General features: G+C 24.5%; 2 protein-coding genes across 5 annotated transcripts in view; both read left to right on the top strand.

Moving 5' to 3' along the window:
• Nucleotides 1-6,137, top strand: part of LOC117180869 (probable phospholipid-transporting ATPase IA) — a 39,695-nt gene extending 33,558 nt beyond the window's left edge. For all 3 annotated transcript variants that reach the window (XM_033373432.1, XM_033373430.1, XM_033373431.1), the window contains exon 5: nt 4,778-6,137. In XM_033373432.1, coding sequence (XP_033229323.1) covers nt 4,778-5,624 — 847 coding nt within the window. In that variant the 3' untranslated portion in view covers nt 5,625-6,137. The remainder of the gene's footprint in view (nt 1-4,777) is intronic.
• LOC117180871 (PDZ domain-containing protein 8) overlaps nt 1-15,996 on the top strand; it is a 174,488-nt gene that overhangs the window by 118,525 nt on the left and 39,967 nt on the right. The window lies entirely within an intron of this gene.

A 15,996-nucleotide genomic window follows, 5' to 3' on the forward strand; every position in this document is an offset into this window, starting at 1 on the left:
GTAATGATTTTTCAACTAAAATTATGAATCTTTAATTAGAATATATTAATTTTAAACAAAAAACTAAATTAAAAAATATATATAACTTGTTAACAAAAATATGAATTTTTAACTTAAATGGTTAATATGTAATTGGAATACTTTAATTTTCATTAAAAAAATATAATTTTCAAACGAGAAGATTAAGTTAAAAACAAGAAGATTAAATTTCAAAAAAATAAAATAAAACGAATAAAAAGAAAGGTTTTTTCAACAAAGTTTATGAATTTTCAACGAAATTGTTAACTTTTTGACTGAAAAGCGCAAATTTGGAACTATATATTTTAATTTTGAACTAAAAAGATCTATTATTGTCCCAAAATGGAATAGTTAAATTTTCAACTGAAAAAATGAATTTTCAAACAAAAAGATTAAATGTCAACCAAAAAAATTAATAAAAAGAAAAGTTTCGCAACCAAATTGATGGATTTTCAACGAAATTTTTGTCTTTTTAACTGAAATGCGCAAATTTTCAACCATGTACTTGAATTTTAAACTAAGGAAGGTCTATTTTCAAACAAAAATAGAATATTAAAATTTTCGGTTATCAACATTAATTTTCCACCGAAAAAAAAAACATATTTTCTACCCAAGTGATGCATTTTCAAATAATATTATCAATCTTCAACTGGAATAAATTAATTGTAAAGGAAAAGATAAACTTAAAAAATTTAAATTCTTAAAAAAAGATGAATTTTCAGATATTAAATTATAAATAATAAATTAATTGTAAAACAAAAAGATAAATAAAACAACAAAAATTTAAGTTTCTACCATAATGATGTATTTTGAACTAAAATGATGAATATTTAATTTTATTGAATTAAAAAAAATAGATAAATTTTTAACCAAATAGTTGAATTTTTACTAGAGAGGTTCATTTAAAAAGTTTAAATATTCAACATGTTGAGTTTTTAACTAAAAAAGATCAAATTTTAAACAAAAATGGAATAGTTTCATTTTTAGGTAACAAAATTAATTTTCAACAGAAAAAAGCAACACATTTCCCACCAAAGTAATGATTTTTCAACTAAAATGATGAATCTTCAACTGGAATACATTAATTTTAAACAAAACGTATGAATTTTCAACAAAAGAGTTTAATTTTGACCACAAACATACATTTTCAAGCAAAAAGATTAATTGTTTTGCCAGAAAATACGATTTTTAAAACAAATATATGAATTTTCAGCGAAATTATCAAATTTTGAACTAAAAAAGATCCATTTTCAATAAAAAATGGAACACTTAAATTTTCATTTAACAAAATTAATTTTTCAAACAGAAAAAGAATTTTTACCGAAGTGATTTCCATTTGAAATGTTTGAATTTTGAACTAAGAAAGATAATTTTCAACAAAAATATAAAAATAATTTGTAAAACAAAAAGATAAATTTAGAAAAATTAAAATTTCTAATAAAAAGATGAACTTTTAACTAAAATTATAAATATTTTATTGGAATACTTGAATTTTTCTCTACAAAAAAGATGAATTTTCAAAGAAGATTGTTTTTCACTCAATAAAAAGACGTTTTAAAAAAAAAATACATTAATTTTAAATGAAATTGTATCTTCTATTAAACAAGACAAATATTCAATCATATATTTGAATTTTGTCCTAAGAAGGATCACTTTTCAATCAAAAATGGGATAGTTACATTTGTAGTGAAAAAAATTAATTTTTCCATATAAAATTTTGTTTTCACACCAAAGTGATGAATTTTCAATTAAAATGATGTATTAAACAAAATTAATTCTTGACAAAGTAGTGCAATCTAGTAGATAAAGTTTCAACCAAGAAGAATTTTGTACAAAAGAGATATAAACTTCAACCAACATAGTTTCATTTTTTACCAATTAGTTAAATTTTTAAGTCAAAAAGACGTTTTTTTTAACAAAATGCATGAATTATTAAATAAAAATTTAATTTTTTAAACAAAGAAGATGTAAATTTCAATCAAAAACAGTTAAATTTAGAACAAAATAGTTAAATTTTTAGTTCATAAGTGCAAATTTTTTAAAAGATAGTTGAATACATAACAAAAAAGTTTATTTTTAACAAAAGATAAATTTTTATCCAAAAATGTTATAGTTGAAATTAAAAAATTTTTTTTGAACAATGTAATTAAATTTCCAACTAAGAAAGATGATATTTTATCAAAAGAGTTGAAATTTAAATCAAAAAGACAAATTTACAACACAAAAAATTAATTTTCTACCAAAAAGGGCGAATTTTTTAACAAAATACATACATTTGTTAAACAAACAGTCGAATTTTCAACTAAAAAAGATCAATTGTGAATCATAAAAGGAAAATCTGCAACCAAAATTAAAAAAGTTAGTTTTCATAACAAAAAAAAATTTACCCAAGTTGTTAGATTTTCAATCAAAAAGGATCAATTTTGAACAAAATAGTTCAATTTTTAGCCAAAACGATGAATTTTCAACTAAAAATTAATTTTCGAATAAAAAAAGAAGCGAATGTTCAACCAAAGAGATAAATCTAAAAAAAAAAGATGAATACTCAACAAAAAATGTCATAGTGGATATTTCAACCAAAAAAAAAATATATATTTTATTAAATTAAAAACAGATAAGTTCAATAAAAAAGACGAATTTTCAACAAAATACTCGAATCATAAAATTAAATAGATTAATTTAATCAAACACTTATATATTTTTTTTTATCAAAAAAGATGAAATTTCTACTAAAACAGATGAAATTTAAAAGCAAAAGAAGAATCTAAAAAAAAACTAGATGAATTTTCAGCCAAAAAAATTAATTTTTAATTAAAAAATATCATTTGTCTACCAAAAATGGAATATTTAAACTTTCAGTTAAGAATTTTCAATTAAAATAATGAATCTTCAGCTATTATTAATCAAGAGGGTTTAACTTTCAACCAAGTAGTTTTACTTCCAACCAAAAAATTAATTTTCAGTTAAAGAAAGTTAGTCAAAAAAATGTTATATCGATTCGGTAAAAAATTCGTTTTCTTTTTCTTAAAAATACTACATTTTGTGAGAAAATTTTTTTCTTTATTGACAGAAAATTCGCATTTTTGGTTTAAAAATTCATCTCTTTTGGCAAAAATTTCATTTATTTATTTATTTTTTTTTTTAAATGAAACTATTTGTTTAAAATATAAATATTTGATAGAAAATTGATGTTCTTTTTTGAAAATTCATCTTTCACTTGAAAATCTAATATTTGGTCAAAATTTAATTTCTTTTATTGCAAATTTAACTATTTTCTTGAAAACTTGTTTTTTTGTTGTTGAAAATTCATTTTTATTTTTATTTGAAAATGGAATTATTCGATTTTGGCTTGAAATGGATCTTTTTGAGTTAAAAATTCATTCATTTTATTGGAAATTATTTTTTTTGGGGTTAAAAATTCAATTAATTTGTTAGTAAATTTATATTTTTGGCTTGAAATGTATACATTTTGTATAAATTTTTTTCTTTTTCGGTTAAAAAATCTTTTTTGATAGAAAACTCAACTGTTTTGTTAAAAAATCCTGTTTTTTTCTTTTAAATTAAATTGTTTTTGTTGAAAAATTGCTCTTTTGGTCAAAACTCGGCTTTCTTTTTAGTAAAAAAATTAGGTTTCCTATTTGGAAATTAATCACTTAGATGAAAATCTAATATTTGGTACAAATTATATTTTTTATTTATTGAAGATTCATAATTTTAGTTAAAAATTCATTTGTTTGGTTGAAAATTATTTTTTTGGGGGTTAAAAATTCAATTATTTTGTTAATAAAATTATATTTTTGGCTTGAAATTGATACATTTTGTATAAAATTTTTTCTTTATTGACTGAAAAATCTTTTTCGGTAGAAAACTCAACTGTTTTGTTGAAAAATCCTGTTTTTTTTTCTTTTAAATTAATTTATTTTTGTTAAAAAATTGCTCTTTTGGTCAAAATTCGGCTTTCTTTTTAGTAAAAATTTTAGTTTTCTTGTTTGGAAATTAATCACTTAGATGAAAATCTAATATTTGGTACAAATTATATTTTTTATTTATTGGAGATTCATAATTTTAGTTAAAAATTCATTTGTTTACTTGAAAATTTAACTATTTTGTTTAAAAAATATTTTACTTTGGTTTAAAGTTAATTTTTTAACTGAAAATATAATTGTTTCATTTTCGCTTTAAAACTTCGTTGAAAATTCAACCTTTCTGTATTCATTATTTCACTTTAAAATTAATTTCTTCGATTGACAAATTAACTATATGTTAAAAAAAAGTTTTTTGGTTAAAAGTTAATTTTTTTAACTGAATATACAACTATTCCATTATTATTTGAACATTTTGGATAACATTTTATTTGCTTCATTGTCTGGAAAATCTTTCTTGGTTGAATTTTGTTAGGGAAATTTAATTATTTTGGATTTATGAAGTCTTGAAAAATTAAATTGCAAAATATTCCGAAATATATTAGCACCATCAATTGTTCAATAAATAATTTAAAAAAAAAACACAATGATTTCTTGAATTTGTCTGTAAAGTCCAGGAATCTGAATAATAGTTCAATCTAATTTTTATTTGATTGTCTCGTGCTTAAAATTCAGTGCATGCGTAGATAAAATAAATGTGATTACTATATTACATTTAAGTTAAGCCGCGTGAAATTCCTAACTTTGAATGCTTTTCATACTTCTGCATGCGCACTTGTCTTGAACCACAACTTAATTATAATGAGAAATTGACAAATTGATAAATTATTGAACAGATGGTCAATCGGATTGTACAATGTCGTCTTCACGGCAGCACCGCCCTTAGCAATGGGACTTTTTGATAAAGTCTGCTCGGCGGAGACACATCTGGCTCATCCCAGATTGTACGCGACGAAAAACGACAGCGAAAGTGCTTTCAACATCAAGGTCTTCTGGATCTGGATAATCAATGCCTTGATCCACTCGTCCCTGCTTTACTGGTTGCCACTCTTGGCACTCAGGCAGGACGTGATTTGGATGAACGGGAGGGACGGAGGATATCTCGTTTTAGGAAATATTGTCTACACGTACGTGGTGGTTACGGTTTGCGGAAAAGCCGGCTTAATCACGAATTCTTGGACCTGGGTGACGCATCTCGCCACCTGGGGATCAATTATTCTCTGGTTTTTGTTCGTCCTGATCTACAGCAACTTCTGGCCGACTTTCAATGTCGGAGCGGTGATGCTCGGCAATGACCGGATGTTGTACTCGTCGCCCGTCTTCTGGCTGGGTCTGGTACTGATTCCGTCCGCGGTTTTGATGCTCGATGTCACGGTCAAAGCGGTCAAGAACACAATGTGGAAATCACTGGCGGAAGCGGCGCGGGAACAGGAGATTATCAAGTCGGACTTGAGGGACGTCTTTCAGAATCAGGACTACAAGAGTTCGCTCACGGAGACGGCGAGGTTGTTGAAGAATGTTAAGAACGTTTTTACGAGACGGCCTAATGCTGCCTCGACGGCCAATATCGAGGTGGAATTGTCACATGGGTTTGCTTTCTCGCAAGAGGAAGGTGGAACTGTCACCCAGACGGATGTTATCAGAGCTTATGATACCAATCTTCCGAAACCGGGAGGAATGTAAATTGTGGGGGGGGGGGACTTGTGTAATATGAGTGGTTGGAAACAAATTTTGTTGGAAATATAAAATGTATGGAGCAAAAAAAATATTGTGGACAAGTACCATTTCCTTATCACTACATTTTTTATGAAAATCAAAGATATATATTGATACTCATTTGTCCTTGATGACAAAACGTATTGTATATCCTCCTCCTCCTCCTCTTCATCCTTCTCTTCCTCCTCCTTCTCTTCATCCTCTCCCTCCTCCTCCTCATAGAATCAATAATGACATTACACAAATAGATTTAAATTTACTTATAGGAGAAGTATTTCTGGATTTTCATAAAACTTTAGTTGAATGATGAGGGCACCAGTGCGCAAATATTTGGGCCCCAGACGTTTTGAATTTCCAAAAATAAAAATTATCGACCACCCCTAGTATTTAATACAGTGCCCATTTAAAAACTAAATATTTTTTTCGTTAAGTCCTTCCTTTTCCTAATCTATACATTTTAGGAAAATAATTAAGCCCTATTTTTTTGTTTTCTTCCTATAATTTTTTTGGAATTTTCGAAAAACGTTTTTAAGTTGTTTAATTGTTTAAAACTTAAAAGAAAAAAATAGAAGACTTTTTTTTAAAGAAAAAATATGATGGGATCAAAGTTGAAATTTTTTTTCAATGTCAGAATTAAAATTTTTAAATGTATCAAGGTTTTGCGTTCTCGATTTTTATCTGTGCTGGAAAAAAAATAGACGCGGGGATGATTTTTATTTTTTTTGGTCCATCGTAGCTTTTAAATTATAATATACACTTATTATTAATACAAAATTTTTGTATTTTATAATATCTAATACAACATTAAAAAAATTGTTTAGGATTGTAAATCTTATTTTAAACTTTTTTTTTTTGAAACATTGATTTCCAGCTAAAAATGTTATTATAACCGAAAATTGTTCGAATTAAATTGTTCGAATTAAATCATTCTGCATACTATTCTGAAAAATAACAATAATCTGAAAAACCTTATGATTTTTAAAATTAACATACTTATTTTTGAGAAAAAAAAAACAATAAAAAATGGTTTCAAGTTATAAATCTTTTGAATTCGCTGATTTTTTACTAAAAATAGCAATTTCCGGTGTAAAACGCCAACTTAACCTAAAATGGTTCAAAAATGGCAAATGTTCGAAATGTAAATTTTTCAAATTAAAATACCAATTTCCGTCGAAAAACACTAAAATTATCCAAAATTGTTTTAAAAATTTTAAATAAAATTATAATGATATTTTTTAAATGCCAATTTTCTGTATAAAATATCAACATAACCTAAAATTATTCAAAAATCATGAACCTTTTAAAATTGAACTATTTTCGTTTAAGTATGTCAATTTCCGTTATAGAAGCACTAATAAAAGTGAAAAATTTAAACTAAAAAATTTTATTCTTTTAAATATATTAAGTTTTTATTAAAAACCAACTTCCAGGGTAAAATGCTAACATAACCTTATATTGTTGCGAAAGGTGAATCTTGATTACGATTTATGTTTAAAAATACTAATTTGCGGCGAAAAAAACTAAAATAACATATAATAAAAAATTGTTTCAAATTGTAAATCTTTTTTTTTAACTTACTAGTTTTTTTTTTTTTTTTATTAAAAATAGTAATTTTCGGTGTGAAACGCCAACGTAACCTTAAATGATTTAAATTTTGGAAATATATATTTTTTAAATGAAAAATACAAATTTCCGTCGAAAACACTAACATAATCCAAAATTGTTAAAAAATTCTAAATCATAAAATTATAATGATTTCTTGAAATGCCAATTTTCTCTATAAAATATCAACGTAACCTAAAATTGTTCAAAAACTAAACCTTTAAAATCGAACTTTTTTTGTAAATGTGAATGTACGTTAAAGAAATACTAATAAAACTGAAAAACGTAAATTAAAAAAAAAAGTTTGATCTTTGAAATTCAATAATTTTTTATTAAAACCACCAGTTTCCAGTGTAAAATGCTAAGATAACCTAAACTTGTTTGAACTGGTGAATATTGATGATGGTTTTTGTTTAAAAATGCTGATTTTCGGTGAAAAAATCTAAAATGACATTTAAAAAAAATTGTTTCAAATTGTAAATCTTCTTTGAAATTCGCTGTTTTTCTATTAGAAATAGTGATTTCCTTTTTAAAACGCCAACAAAATCTAGAATGGTCCAAAAATTGCACTTTTTTTTAAACCTTCGAAGTATATATTTTTTAAATCGAAAATATAAATTTCCGTCGAAAAAGACTAACATAATCTAAAATTGTTAATGAATTCTGAATCTTTTTCAAGGTATCAATATATTTTTTAAATGCCAATTTCAGATATAAAACGCCAACATAACCTAAAATTGTGAAAAAAATTATGAACCCTTAAAATCGAACTAATTTTTTTTAAATGTCAATTTCCGTTTAAGAAACTTTAATAAAACTGAAAAACGTAAATTTTGGAAAAATGTTTAATAAATAATAAATAATAACTGTAAAAAATAAATAATAAAAAATAAAAATTATTTTAAATTTTAAATTTAATAAATTCTAAATCTTCAAATTAGAATAATTTTTGTGAATGCTCATTTTCTATATAAAATACCAACGTAACCTAAAAGTATGCATTTTCAATAAAAATGTAAATTTCCGTTAAAAAACGCTAACAAACCTGAAAAACGTAAATGATTGAAAACTATTTTAATCTTTTAAATATAATGATTTTTTATTAAAAATACCCATTTCTAATCTAAAAATTTTAGAAATTTTAAATGTTCCTCGAAATATTTTGAATATTATATTAAAATTTATTTTTAAACATTTTTTGAGATCGGAAAAACAGAAAAACATTTTTGGTGCTTGCCCTTTTTATTTTAAACCCTTTTAACTATTTTCAGGAAATAAATATAAAATGTCGGCTACAAAGAAAAAATATTTTTACCCTAATATTGTAGTTTCGAAAGTACGTAGTTGTAATAAAAAATTGAGAAAATCCATTTTTCTTTACAAGAAAGTGAAACATGTCAGTGAAGAAAAAAATGGAAGAAACAAAAATTGGTCGTAAAAAAATATTTTTCTCAGATAATATAAATTCTAAAGTTCAAAATTTGATAGAATAAACAAAATCCGGAATAAACCAAAGATTAGGGTAATTATTTCCTAAAAAGGTATAAATTTCGGGCGTAAGACTTTTATAAATAAAATATTTATTTTTCAAATAGGCATCCTAGTGTGTGAAAATTGGATTTTGAAATATGAAAAAGTAAGATATGATTACTTGAGAGTTTCAAAACTGATATAATTAGGTTAGAAATTAGGCATATTTTATTTATTTATTTTTTTTATTTATTTCTTAGTTAATAAGTGTTTTTACTTGGGGGGGGGGGTTCAACTATTTTTTATTTGAGCTATCAAAAAAAAATAATAATAATAATAAAAGAAAAAGAAAACCTGGAATGACTACTGGAAAATTAAATTTCGTTATAGAATTAATTGTATTTCCTGTTCCAAATTTGGAATTTTTCCATTTTTCCGCATCCATATTTCAATGTTTTAAATTGATATTAGATGTGAAGAATGCAATGATTGGTATTCACTTTTTATGTACATTCCAATGGAAAACGAAAGGGAAATTAATGAATTAATTTAATTCAAACAGGAAAATATTTACGTAAACGAATCTTCTCTCTTGACAGTTAAAATTCTTCAAAAAGAAGGAATTCCATCTCATCCGGAAAGAAATAAACGCTATTGTTTTTCGTGTGAATCCAGTGGGAACTAATTGATGACTGTAAGACAATTAAACATAAGAAACAAAAAGAAAATGAGCGTCTTTCTGTTACCTTCAGTCGTAGAATGAAACCAAATACGTTAAACTTTTAGTTAATATAATTATTATTTTTTAAAAATATTTGTACACTTACGACACGATGCCAATAAGATATTTTTGTCAAATCTTCAACGGTTTCAGTATTTTTAGAGGAAATATTTATTGTATTATTTATAATATTTATCTATATTTTCAAGTTTTTATCATAATCATTGCAGTTTTTAATAACACAACTTTAACAATAAGACTTTTCCGACCTACTAATTCTGACCACTTGTATTATTTTATTTATTTTACAAATACTATTTTTCTTATTTTTAATGGAAAATTCTGTGATTTTTCTGTGAGACTTGGCGGTCAGGATTTCAGAATTTTTACGGTCGACCTCAAATGCAACTATTTTCTTCAAATTAAATATGTAGTGATTAGACGTTATTTCCTCTCTCTAAATTTGAATTAGTAAAAACATATTGAAATTTCAGTGTATAGTTATTGATTGGCCAGTAAAATGTAGTTTAATGGAAACTCTTTCCACTAAAAAGTCGATAAAAAAAGATTGCAATGTGAGTGAATACTCACTTATTAATCAGTGAAATATTTCTACTGAGAAATCAGTGACAACCACTGAAATTTAAGTAATTTTTTGTACTGAAATATTTGTAAAAATACTCATTTTTGGGTAAATAATCACTGATTTATTAGTGAAATCTAGTTTACTGAAATTCTAGTAAGTTTTTCGACCGAAAAATCACTGGAAAACTACTTTTTTTTTTACTGATTCTATTGTGAAACCAGTAAAATGCGACTGATATTTTAATGAGTATAATAGAAACAAAGTTTTCTGGGATTTCAGTCACTCTTTTTACTGAAAAATCAGTGAAAAATTATCCAACAGTAAATTATTCTATTGAGAGATTTTTGAAAAACTACTGAAATTTCAGTAAATAATCGATTGTACTTGTTTCACTGATGAAAATAGCTACAATTACGTCACTGATTCTCAGTGAGATTCCACTTTTTCGATTTAAGAGAGGCTCTTACAAGGAAAATATCAGATTTGAGATTTTTTCAATCTCATGGATACCCTGCTGAGAGTATATTACTCTATTGCATGTTAAGTAATTTAAGAAAATATTATTTTCGAATGGCGACACGTTAAAAAAAAAAACTCTTTTCAAACATTTTGTTTTAGATATTGAATTATATTTATTTATTAAATTATCATGTAAAATTATGTGAATATAACCCTTTAAAAACTTCTTTTATAGACAAATCAACTTTTAACATTGAAATTATTGAAAATTAATGAAGATTGAAAATTGATTTTTTAGCTATTTAAAATCAAAATTTTAATTTTCTTCCATTTTCAGTAATTGAAAATTCAATTTAACAATTAAAAATTAAATTATCAACAGATCAAAATTGAATTTTTAACTGTTGAAAATGGAATAACATTGAAAATTCAACAGTTGAAAATTGAAGAAAATTGATTTTTCAACTGTTAAGTTAAATTTTCAATGTTCTTCGATTTTCAACAACTGATATTCAAAACTAAAATTTAACTTGATGATTCCATTTTCAAATATTGAAAATAGAATTATCAACAATTAAAATTGAATTTTCAACAATTGAAAATTGAATTTTTAAGAATTGATAATCAAATTTTCAACAATTAAAGATTGAATTTCATTTTTAACAACTGAAAATTGAATTTTCAGCAATTGAAAATTTAACTTTGAACAAGTGAAAATTCAACTTTTGATAACTCAGCTGTTGAAAATTGAAGAAGATTCAGAAGTTAATTTTCAATTTTCTTCCATTTCCAACAGTTAAAGATTAAGTGTTCAACGCTTGAAAATTGAATTCTCGAAAATTCTAAATTGAATTTTAAAAGTTGAAAATGGAAGAAAATTGAAAATTCAACTCTTGAAAATTCAGCTGTAGAAAATTGAAAAAGATTCAGTAGTGAATATTCAATTTTCTTATTTTCAACAGTTGAAAATTGAAGAAAATTTATTTTTCAACTATTGAGTTAAATTTTCAACAACTGATATTCAAAACTGAAACTTAACTTGATCATTCAATTTTCAACTATTGAAAATAGAATTATCAACAATTAAAAATTTAATTTTAAACAATTGAAAATTGAATTTTTAAGAATTGATAATCAAATTTTCAACAATTAAAGATTGAATTCCATTGTTAACAACTGAAAATTGAATTTTCAACAATTGAAAATTTAACTTTGAACAAGTGAAAATTCAACTGTTGATAACTCCGCTGTTGAAAATTGAAGAAGATTCAGAAGTCAGTTTTCAATTTTCTTCCATTTACAAAAGTTAAAAATGGAAGAAAATTGAAAATCCAACTCTTCAAAATTCAGCTGTAGAAAATTGAAGAAGATTCAGAAGTGAATATTCAATTTTCTACCACTTTCAGAAGTTGAAAATTGAAGAAAATTTATTTTTCAACTGCTAAGTTAAATTTTCAACTGTTGAGTTAAATTTTCAATGTTCTTCCATTTTCAACAACTGATATTCAAAACTGAAACTTAACTTGATCATTCAATTTTCAACTATTGAAAATAGAATTATCAGCATTTAAAAATTGAATTTTCAACAATTGAAAATTGAATTTTTAAGAATTGATAATGAAATTGTCAACAATTAAAGATTGAATTCCATTTTTAACAACTGAAAATTGAATTTTCAGCAATTGAAAATTTAACTTTGAACAAGTGAAAATTCAACTGTTGATAACTCAGCTGTTAAAAATTGAAGATTCAGAAGTCAATTTTTATTTTTTTTTCATTTTCAACAGTTAAAAATTAAATGTTGAACGCTTAAGCATTGAATTCTCTAAAATTCTAAAGTGAATTTTTAACATTTGAAAATGAAAGAAATTTGAAAATTCAGCTGTAGAAAATTGAAGAAGATTCAGAAGTGAATATTCAATTTTCTTCCACTTTCTACAGTTGACAATTGAAGAAAATTTATTTTTCAACTGTTGAGTTAAATTTTCAACAACTGATATTCAAAACTGAAACTTAACTTGATCATTCAATTTTCAACTATTGAAAATAGAATTATCAACAATTAAAAATTGAATTTTAAAGAATTGATAATCAAATTTTCAACAATTAAAAATTGAATTCCATTTTTAAAAACTGAAAATTTAACTTCGAACGAGTGAAAATTCAATTGTTGACAACTCAACTGTCGAAAATTGAAGAAGATTCAGAAGTCAATTTTCAATTTTCTTCCATTTCCAACAGTTAAAAATTAAATGTTGAAAGCTTGAAAATTGAATTCTCGAAAATTCTAAATTGAATTTTTAACAGTTGAAAATGGAAGAAAATTGAAAATTCAACTCTTGAAAATGCAGCTGTGGAAAATTGAAGAAGATTCAGAAGTGAATATTCAATTTTCTTCCCCTTTCAACAGTTGAAAATTGAAGAAAATCTATTTTTCAACTGTTGAGTTAAATTTTCAATGTTCTTCAATTTTCAACAACTGATATTCAAAACTGAAACTTAATTTGATCATTCAATTTTCAACTATTAAAGATTGAATGATCAACCATTAAAAATAGAATTTTCAACAATTGAAAATTAATTTCTTGATAATTCAGCTGTTGAATGTTGAAGAAGATTTAGAAGTGAATGTTCAATTTTCTTCCACTTTCAACAATTAAAAATTGAATTTTTACAGGTTCAAAATATAATTTTCAACAATAAGAAATTGAATTTTTAACTGCTGCTACTTGAAGAAAATTGAAAATTAATTTTTTGATAATGCAGCTGTTGAAAGTTGAAGAAGATTCAGAAGGGAATGTTCAATTTTCTTCTACTTTCAACAGTTGAAAATTGAAGAAAATTGATTTTTCAACTCTTGGAAATTTAATTTTAAATTTTCAACGATTGAAAATTTGCATTTTCAATTGTTAATAGTTTAATCATATAATTGCATAATTTGACATGCTATGTTAATAATTAAAAATTTTAATTGACAAAAAGTAATTTGAAAATAGTAGATTTTTTTGAAAACGTGTCGCTGTCGGAAAATAATATTTTGGCAAACTAATCGTCACCAAATGGACTCTCAGTAGGAAAGTTTTGAGACAAAAATCCTAACTCTGATCTTCTCATTGTTAATTAAACAATTATATATTACGATATATGTGCTTTCATGAGGTATATTTATTACTTTATCAATTAAAAGTAGCCATGAAAATTCCTAATTTACATCACTGTTGATATACTGTTTATTATTATTATGATTAATTATTATTATATGAATGTTGTAATCTTTATAGAATGTTGCTGGAACATTAACGTAAGAAAAACATTGATAAATAACAAATCTGTATTATCACAAATAATACATTCTCTGAATTTCATACTGGTGATAAAACAAGTACTGACTCAAAGCAAAGGTTTTATTAACCCTTTTTTGTCGAATATATTTTTTTTTCTTTAAATTTCAAATTTGAAATTCTATTCGTATAAATATTTGATATTAATATTAATAAATCGTGTTCAGATAAACTGTTCTATAATATTATTATGTGGTATATTTAAGGATTTAAATCGTAAATTATATATTAATTAGGCAGTATACGATGTTTGTTGGCCAACGATATTGTAAGGAAAAAAATCAAAAACAAAAAAATTTATGTCGCGAAGTAATCGACCTTTCTGTTCAACGTCAAAAAAAATTTGTTCTTTTTTTTTTTGCGTAATTCATCATGAAAGGGTTAAGAAATATATTTTAATTGCTTATTATCTGTGAAATTTTATTCATATCCTGGATATAATTATCCTCTCCTCTTCTATTTTACTTAGAGGCTTTAGCTTTTAAGATATAATGTTATAAACAAATTAATGAGCAAATTACATTTTTCAGGATTCACAAAGTGTTTAGTTCATTAAAATTCATACGTTTAGTAAAAAACTTCAGGAAAATTAGTTCTCGATTGAGATTAATTTAAAATAGGTGCGCTTTGGCAATTGTTTAAAAAAATGTTATAACAAAATTCACAGTTTGATTATATTTTTTTACGGACTTAAATAATATTTTTTTGATAACGCTTTGTATGATACTTTGCAGATGAAAAATAATTGTTAATCGTTTCAACATTTGTTTTAAACAAATGTAACAACAGTTTCTTAAAATAATTAAAAATTGTTGTTAAGTACAAAGTATCATAGGGAGGAGTCATTAAGATGAAGCATTTCTAGTTGAATCCGCAAAAAAATTTAGCCTACTCATTAAAGAGTAGTCAAGCTGCTCATTTTTTATAAACTTGTTTAAATAGTTAACAACAATTTTTGCTAATTTGCAAACTATCATAGAAAAGTGTTTAGCTGAATGAATGAAAAAAAATAAACATACAAATTGACAAGTAGTCAAGCGATGCATTTGTTTATAAAAATGGTTTAAATAATTAACCATTGTTGACAATTATCAAGATATCACAACATCCAAGGAAAATACATTTTAAATGTATTCCTTAAAAACATTGAGCCACTTCTTTGAAATATAGTCCAACATCTTGTTTGCTTTTTTCTTTGGAAATTCTAAATTTTAAATATTCGAAAAAAATTTATATCGCTTCAAAAATTATGGCGAATTTGGTATGTATACAATAATAAAAATTTTTTTTAAAAAAGCAGTTTTTTTCGAATTTAGAATTTTTTCAAAATATGAAAATATGTTTTTTTTTTAATTGAGTTAAATGCACATTTTTAGAAAAGTTGGAAAAAATTTTGTTTGTTTATAACTAAAATTATTGCTTGAAAAAAGGATCCTACTCCATCTTCATTCCATTGGGAATCGAACCACAAGATTTCAGATTGCCGGTCAGGTGCTTTTCCAATTAAGCTATTAGAGGGATCAGAATAAGAACTCTTAATTGAAGAAAATAATGCTAATTTTTAGCTAGGTGTTAATGGTACAAGTAATTATTTTTAATTAATCTGCAGTATGATCAGAGATGGTAACCTTACCGACAGTAGATCAACCCTCCAAACCATGAAGGCAAAAAATCTACACAATATCGATCAAGTTAAGAATCTTCAATAATAGGAAATACTTAACGTCTTAATCAGACTAGATTTCTTTTTTTCAAGAAATAATTTTAATTTGGAAATATTATTTTCCATCTAGTCTGATTGAGATGTTAAGCATTTTCTGTTATTGAAAATTCTTAACTTGATCGATATTGTGTAGATTTTCTACCTTCATGGTTTGGAGGACTGATCTACTGTCGGTGAGGTTACCATCTCTGATGATATAGCAGATTAATTTAAAAACAATGATTTATTAATAACGTTCTGAAATCGCGAAAAAAATACCTGAATCATAAAATCTTTTTTCGAAAAAAGCAAAACTTTAAAATTCAAAGTAAAGAAATTTCAAATTCGACAGATTGAACTTTTTCCAACAAATTTTGCATTTACTTAATTTAAAAATCTTGTTTATGGACATTTTCAAACAATTATGAATTAGGAAAAAAATCTTTTTTATTTAATCA

This window comes from Belonocnema kinseyi, chromosome 9 (assembly GCF_010883055.1).
Source record: "Belonocnema kinseyi isolate 2016_QV_RU_SX_M_011 chromosome 9, B_treatae_v1, whole genome shotgun sequence".
In the NCBI taxonomy this organism is placed as follows: Eukaryota; Metazoa; Arthropoda; class Insecta; order Hymenoptera; family Cynipidae; genus Belonocnema; species Belonocnema kinseyi.